The sequence below is a fragment of the Ischnura elegans genome, chromosome 3 (genome assembly GCF_921293095.1).
Source record: "Ischnura elegans chromosome 3, ioIscEleg1.1, whole genome shotgun sequence".
Taxonomy (NCBI): Eukaryota; Metazoa; Arthropoda; class Insecta; order Odonata; family Coenagrionidae; genus Ischnura; species Ischnura elegans.
Window position 1 is genome coordinate 36,741,966 of NC_060248.1, and position 8,459 is coordinate 36,750,424.

General features: G+C 42.4%; 1 protein-coding gene across 1 annotated transcript in view; it reads left to right on the forward strand.

Moving 5' to 3' along the window:
* LOC124155664 (serine/arginine repetitive matrix protein 1) overlaps positions 1–6,811 on the forward strand; it is a 273,079-nt gene extending 266,268 nt beyond the window's left edge. The window contains exon 2 of the mRNA XM_046529678.1: positions 162–6,811. Within this exon, the coding sequence (XP_046385634.1) occupies positions 162–1,561 (1,400 nt within the window). The 3' untranslated portion in view covers positions 1,562–6,811. The remainder of the gene's footprint in view (positions 1–161) is intronic.
* Positions 6,812–8,459: the final 1,648 nt, after the last annotated feature.

The following is an 8,459-nucleotide window of genomic DNA, read 5'->3' on the forward strand; positions in this document are numbered from 1 at the left end:
GAATTCGCGACTTCACGTTTCCATTCGGATGAAAAAATTTGACCTAATATTTTAGCTAATTATATTTTTTTCAAAACAGCTCATTGAGAAAGGCAATAACAAACCGACTCTAATTATATGACACGAATTCCTCTAACTGTCTCTTTTTCTCTTATTCTCAGATGAGGAATGGAACGAGAGAAGCGGCCAGCCTTCCGCCATGTCAGAGGACTCCATGTTCCTCGTCCAGCCCACATGGCACCCCAAGGTGACCCAGCAGCCACCGCGCCAGCAGCCACAGCAGCCCCAGAGGCCTCTGAGCAGGGACCTCTCCCTCCCGAGGGCCCGACGCCTACTCAGCGGCGGCAGCGACTCCGCCCCCTCCAGCAATGCCCCCGCCTACCCTCCAGGGCCCCCGTCAGACGCCAACCCCCCGAGGAGGCGTCGCCCGGAGGAGAGGCAGCGGTCACCGTCGCCCGGGCTCGGGCCTGTTGTGGGAGGGCCCCTATCTCCCAGGGAAAGGTTCCAGGACGCCAAGGAGAAGTTCCTGCTGCTTGAGAGGCAGAGGATCGAAGAGCAAGGCCGACTCGTACAGAAGCGCAGGGAGAAGGAGAGACTGGGCTCCCCAAGAGGATCCTCCTCACACGGCGGGATGCCCAGCCCATCTCCGAGGAACTCCTCGGGCCAACCACAGAGAGGCCCCAGGCCCACACCGAGGGAACCCCGCCACTCTAGGGGCCGCGAGGAGTGGGCCTCCGAGGAGGAATACGAGGACGAGGACCTCGGGGAAAACTACGAGGAGGAGCCGGAGGAAGACGAGGAGAGCGAGAGAATCCGACGGGTTAGGGCCAGAAGGCCTCCGCCACCGCCGCTGCACCGCCTTCCGAGCCCACCGCCGGACGACGACCTGGAGGACCCCGACATCCTGGAGGAGGAGGTGTTCGAGAGAGTCAGCGGCGGATACTTCGGCCCTAGGAGGGCCCCCGAGTACAGGAGATCCAGGGAGAGCCTCCTGGACACACCCCCTGAAGAAGTAGTTGGCCACAGGGGAGTTTCAAGGAGCAGCGGGGGACGTTATCCCCCCTCGGGCCCCGCGCTGCCCTCCCCCAACCATCACCACAACCACCACCCTGCCTCTCCCCCCAGGCACCCGAACCTCCCTCCCCACCTGCTCCAACAGCAGCAAGCAGACAAGAAGAGGCGCTCAATGTTCGACGTGGTGGAGGAGGAGCGGAGGAGGAACTCGAACGAGCTGGCCAAGGAGTTCAAGAGGAGGTCTTACCACGAGCCCGACATCGCCGAGGAGGTCAGACGCGGAGGGGGCAGGAGAAGTGGCGGGCCGCCACCGCCCTCTTCGGGCCCCGGGGGAAACTACCACGAGCTGGCCGAGCACGAGAGGTACCCGGGACTGGATCGGGAGACGGCCCGGCTCAACCACCTCCACGCCAAGGCACACCGGACGCCTTCGGAGGGGACGGCGGTGGGTGGCGGGGGGAGGTACCGGCACAGCTACGCCGAGCCGGAGATGTTCCACCACAGGGGCAGCGGGAGGATGGGCATGGCTGCCATACACCCTTACTAATGGTGCCATACGTTCTGGGATGGGTCACTTCCGTAAATACCCCCCTCATTGTGTGCATTTTTTTAAAGCTGATTTTTTTATTGAACTCTCTCAAAGATTCAAATATTATGTAAAATACATATATAATCAATAAGAGACGATCGAGAGACAAAGTTTTTTTTTGTAAATGTGTAATCATAACAATTAACAAATCAGATGCCGGCTCAAAGCATTGTACGATGGTGCGACAAGTTTCTCTCTCTCCTCTCTGTTACTTATAAATATTTCATATCGGTCATTTTAGGAGACCGATCAGCGTGGTGAGTCATAATTTTGTGTTTCGACTGAAAATATAGAGATAAAAACTTTTTGTGGACATTTATAACAAACAATTTGAAGGTTTTCTCCAGTAAGCTAGGAGTTTCAGTTAGAAGGATAACTACTGATTTCGGAACGATATCTAATTCGTTTCCGAATGTAAATCTTAAGGGATTTTAAGCTTTTGGTTAAACGATGGGGAGAGAGTCCAGTCAAGAACTGGAGTCTGAAACGATTCCCATTGCATATCATATGGGTGTATTTTCGCGAGGTTTTCTGGTTCCGCCTTTCGGCTCCGCGACAGAGTCGTTCTCTTGTAACCCGCTGCGAAATAATCGAAGTATCCTGGCTCATACAACAATCAACAGCGGTGTAACCAGGGAACACCAAGTAGTCACCAGAAAGGAATTCTCCTCTTCGTCAAACGACTGAAGATGGAAGAATTTCCTTTCTCTTGTCATCCAAAGGATGTTTTCAGCGAGTTTGGAAAGTCATGTAAACTCATGTAAAAATGGTTAACGTACATACGTATTCGCATAAATTTTCTTTGTCTAGCTGGCCCAAGCGATCTATAACAAAAAGACAGGGAAAGAGTTTTATACTTATTCGTATCCGTAAGAGGGTGACCAGATTATGAAAACTATAAACTGTGCCATTAGTTTTTTTTATGCGGAAGTTTTGGCGGTCATATTCTGTTTGCTTTGCGTGAGAGTGTGAGTGTATTAATGTTACTTTATCGATGAATACCCTATGAATAGGTATAACGATTACCTGTGAGTGAGACTGTAAAAAATGAATCAAATTAATTCTATTGTAAAAAGTTTTCATAAAAATATTATATATATAAATATTTACTCGAAAATAGTTTAAGACTTAACCACCACCAAAACTGGTGACAATTCATACAAGAAACTTAAGTCGACGGTCCATCTTATACGGCGAAATTTGGAGATGAATAATATCTTTTTATTTTAACTCTGAGACAAGGTCACTCAGCCGTCGATGGCAATGAAATAAAGTTTATTATCTTCTAATAATTCTGTAACTACGCTCACACAGGCGCATGATGAAGAGCTCGTTCACATGATGGCTACGTCGGAAGTCAGCGATTGACCCTTTCATCAGACAACCCAGTCAACTTGCCTATCGTGATTCACGAGAAATTCATCATCGAAGAAAATAAATACACTTTAAAATACTCCGCACCTTCAGAAAAAAAACTGTCCGCCTACCGAATTTTATAAATTGGAGCAAATCTCTTATTACTACTTCATGCAATTTTTCTACGATTAACTAATTAAACAGTACGTTGCCGTAAATAGGGTGAAAATATAATCTATGAAAATAATATTGTTCTACTACAATGAGTGAATCGTAAATCCTTTATGAATTCATATGAATCATCAAAAAATGCAAAGGAAGCAAACAAAATGAAAAAAAATACGTTGCTCAATTTAAAGTTTTGGCATATTGCGTGGATTGATGTAAAAGAATCAGAATTCTATGAGAGCACTCAGACATTTTATGGTACCGCATTCATTGAATTGGGCAATCTCATTGATTAATTGATGACCACTTGAATGACATTGGCCTGACACTGACTGAAATTACATCTTTAAAAATATTTTTCTAAATACACACGACTTAGAGGATGCATCGATCTTTATATCGGCAAAACCATATAATTATTACATAGTATGTATGTACTATACCTAATCATCTCATTGCTCTATTATCCTTCTGAAATGATATAATCGATATAGAATCCGATGAAGCTAGAAATTTATATAAGAGGCGTTTTCGTTCATTTTCGGCATTGAAAACTGAGGGAGACATCATCAGAATTTTCCCATCTATTCGAAATGAGAAGTCAAAAGTATAGAGGAATTGCAAACGACTAGGATATACGGATACAAGGGTTCGAAAATTGCTATAACTAACTTATTATTTTACAGACAAAAACATTAAGAATATAACATGCCCCTCTATTTCTGTTCATTCTCATGTATTTTCCTTGTTACGCGACAAGTTGTGATTAATAACAGACAACACTCGCGTCAACTGCTCCTACACAGTGTTAATTTAAAAAGCGCATCCTTGAAAACGAGAGAAAGGCGTAAAAAGTGACGTGAAAGGGGCGATAGATAAAACATCAAATTATTTATTTAGTTGATTTATACAAATGATGATGCTGATTTATGATTTAAAAAACCTTACAAGAGTAACTTCAGCTCTTAAATTACTCTTGGCAAAGTGTGAACAAATAGTAAGGATTCATTTTAAGAAAATGAGCAACCTCAGCGTAAAACACCACTTGAACCAACCGTTTCACATCCTTACCGCTCGTATATTACGACTGCATGGAATTCATCCGCCGTCCCTTTCATCCCACGTCGGCACCGGGAGAAGTCAATCCGCCCGCATCCCCACCCCGGGGTCTTTTATCTCTTGGCCTACTAAGGGGAACCTCACGACGCGAAGAGGATGAAAGGAATGCCTGGGCCGTGGCGGGAAAGGGCGATGATGGGAATTAAAAAGGCAGAAGATTTCTTGGGAGGCAATTACGTAGAAGACACGTAGAGGCATTGGCCTTCATAAGCGTCAGGTTCGCAGAGTACTTCGTCCCCAAATATTTGACCATGGAACAGACTACAATCCACCGAATTTTTGGATAAAAAACTGTTAGAGCTTAATACTAAAGCCTGAATCACACAATCATATTTTTCCGTCCCTCAGAATAATAGCTCCAACCATAGGTTTTCAGGGACCAGAAGAGTAATCGCTCGATCCATCACTTTTTTTATTAACATGGTCATTCCCACCGTTCCCTTTTCCGTCGCTTATTCCGTCACTTTCCTTATTTCAAACTGTCATTCGATTAAAAGCCAAGCGTGGCGTTACAATCGCTGTTATTAGCAGCTGCGTCCTGATTGGCTGAGGGACGGTGACAGCGACGGAAAAAGGGACGTGCCGAGTGATAGAAAAAGGGATGGTATTTCCATCCTCGAGCCATCATTGGAAAATGATCGCGGCAAATGGTCATCTTTTTCCTCCATCAATGGAGCGATCGCTGTAGCCGCCCCTCGAAAGGGATGGGAAAAATTTTCGTGTTATTTAGACTACAGATGGAACTTTAGAATACTATTAATCCTCATTATGAGCACACTCGGAGACATGGACGTAATCAATCTCGCCTCATATTCCGATTTTATTCGTCTAATCTTGCTTAAGGACTTGTTCACAACAACTTAATTCGACTTGGCGTAACTAACGGGAAGAGAAGATGAAAACAAGGTTGCAAGTTCATAGCATCTTAAAGCGGCGTAAGAGGTTAACTTACTCATGATATGCCTATCGATAATAATATTAGCTATTGAAAGCCTACTTAACTCGATTTCATGATTTTGAGCAGGATTAGGTGTGATTTGTACAGCTACCTAAATTTCGCGAACAGCATTGACGCACAGTCAAGTAAATGATTTTCCTTTGCATCATTGTAACGTAAGACAACAAGTAAATTTTAAACGTAGTTTGTAGACATTTTATAGTAAGACTTTCAATTACTGCTGAATTTAACTGAACCCACAATTGCTATTCCCGAAAAGTAGGCGCCTCTTTTGACATGTGAAATAATTTATTTCTTGATCCGGATTATAATAAGGATATTGACGCCGAGTTTAATTGTTATGAAGGGCGCTTCAACGTCCATTTCCTCCATCAAGCCTTCAGGAGGAGTAGAAATGTGATGATGGAGGGTGGAAGGGGGAGTTAGGGGCACAGGAAAGGTTTGTTGATGGGGATAGGATCATGAGGATGCCTGGAGGTCAGCTGGCTCCGCACTCCGTGACCCCGTCGAAAAACCAAAGAAGCTTTCGTGCGTCGTAATGCATTTTTTTTCGGCAACCACCGCCGACAACCACCGCGCCCCCAAGCTGGTTGTGCCAAAGGCTTTACACGTTTGAGAGAAGCCTCCACCTGCTCTGAGGAATGCCGTTCCGTCGCCCCTCGCAACGCGCGTAATCCAAATACCGTTAAACCCCTGTGAATAAAGAACGTAAATTTATCTCTGACCCAAATTTTGCCTGGTCTTGAAGTCAGTGTCTATGGAAAATAATAAATACTAAAATTCTCTAGAGAACTGCGACAGACCTCCTTGCCCATTCCCTTCTTCACTATTAGGGAATAAGGTAGGGTGGTACTATCCGAAATCTCATGTTTCCTTTACAATAGAGTAGCTCCACAAATTCAGATCTGATGTTTCTCTATTTCAGGAAAAAGGTCAACAAAACATAATATTCTCAAAATAATGCCAGAATAAAATTTAAATCAAAATTTCACAACATTACCAATTGCCCAAGATGTGTAACACCGAACTAGACCCCTTACTTTGTCTTTCAACGATCTAACTCGCCTTCAAAGGGAAATATTATCGCGTATGCATGCAGCACAGCGCCATAGACTCCAGTGTTGCATATATACTAATCACCTCCACTTTAAATGACTGATTTTCAGGGCTTTGGATGAGGTATGTTTGTTTTGGATGCATCCTCTATGTTGTTTTTCAAAAAATATAGTTGGAACTCATTTATTAAAAGTAATTTGGAATTATTAATTAAACCTACCCTATTAGACAAGGAAGATACATGGAAAATAATATCTGATCGACATTAAAGTCCCATCTTTAATGCCATTATATGTTATACAGCTGACTTATACTTCTAAGTTATATCGAAAATAGACCCTCCTATTTAGTACAAAATAATTACGAAAAAAATATAACCGCCTTTCCTTACCAAACCAGTAGTTAATGCATTTTATTCGTCAACAGTTTTCATATTTGCTTGGATTTTGCAACAGGTCAATGTTTGTTTTCAGAGAAATGTCTAATTCATGATGTGGTGATTGCAAGATGTTATCTATGAATTCATAATGAATGAATTAATGTCGATTACGGAGTGAATGTATAATTTTTTCTGTAATATTTGTCCAGAAATGTACAGTGCTTGATAAATAAAAATAAATATTTGTAAAGAATAAAAATGGAAGCATGATTTCTTGTATAGGTACACAATTGTCTACCCCACATGCAAATATGCTATTGGCTGCACTTCTCTAAATGAAATTGAATGAATATTACCAGTGGCGCCGACTCCATGGGGCCTGAGGGGGCTCGAGCCCCCTCAAAAATTCGTTATGGGTGTGAAGAAAAAATGTGCCAGGCTGGCCGATTTTCCCCGGAGTGTCCAGATATTGAGATTGGAGTTATCATGGTTCTAATGTTGATCATATGACTCTTTTAAAATGCTTAAAAAACTTAAAACTCACTACTTATAAAATTTACCGCGGCAAGATCCCCGGTTTGGGCCCCCCCAATATTTTTTTTCAAGTTAGCGTCCCTGAATATTACCCGGGATAAGACGAATGGAAAAATTGAACAACGGCACAATTCTATTTCTACTGAAAAAAGGGAAGTATGAATATTTTTAAACATTTCCGAACACATTGAGTGTTAATTTCCAAGTATTTTTTTCTAGCATGTAACAAAAACAAAGATTTAATTTCACTGCAATTAAATTCTCTGATGATTTGTTAGCAATGCCAACAATGAATTATTTCGAACATAATCATTCCATACAAATACATGCTAAATAGCATTTAAACATCGCAGCTCGGGCTTGGAAACTCTCCCATTTTCTAGAAGAGGGAGAAATACTTAAATGCATGTTTAACGTATTCCTAAGAGAAACTGTGAGTACTTTACGGTGACGGCTGAAGCCCAAATGTTTGACCATTCAATTAAAGGGATTCACTAGTCATATCGGATACTTAGCATGTGAGAAACAGTATTTTTTCTTCCCGTGCCGCTGCTCCATACAAACACCACAGGCCGGAGAAAGTGTCTACAAGCACAACAGTTGGTTGAGCCCCAGGATCGAATTGAAATAATGTCAATGCAAAGCATTGACGGCAAACAAGGACATGTGCGGCCTTGCATATTGGCCAAGTAAGGTAATTTACAATTGACAGGTAAGTTTTACGACATTCCAGTACGCCTATACAATCAAACTACTCCACATCACCATGAATGTCGTATCATGTGAACAACATTCCTTCCCTTGATTTGCATAATATAATACTTTGAACGCTTTTATGCAAGCTATAATTTCAATGCTTAAGATGCATCTCATTTCCCCCGTAACTTGTTGTCCTTGCCTTCATACGAATGGAATAGTTTTACTTGGTTTCTCAACGATGTTTACAAATTCAAAGTTATTGCGAGAAATTCAATTAATCTAAAATTTACGAAAAATGTGAAAAACAAACCTTATTCATCTGGTTTTCATCCCATTCTCACCCATCAATCAAGTCGAGCATTATCCAACATTGACTCTTATTCGCTAAATTTGGACTTATTCTTCTAATACGCTCGTTTTCTTCCGGAGTAATAAGATCAACTCCAAGTGCCATAATTTAGGTTATACTCGTACGATGAGCACAATGATCAAAACTTATTCAATTATTTCCTGGACCTTGTTTATTTCGTAAGAATACTTATGAAAACAAATAGACCGTACGCTTTTACAAAGGGACCATCCACAAC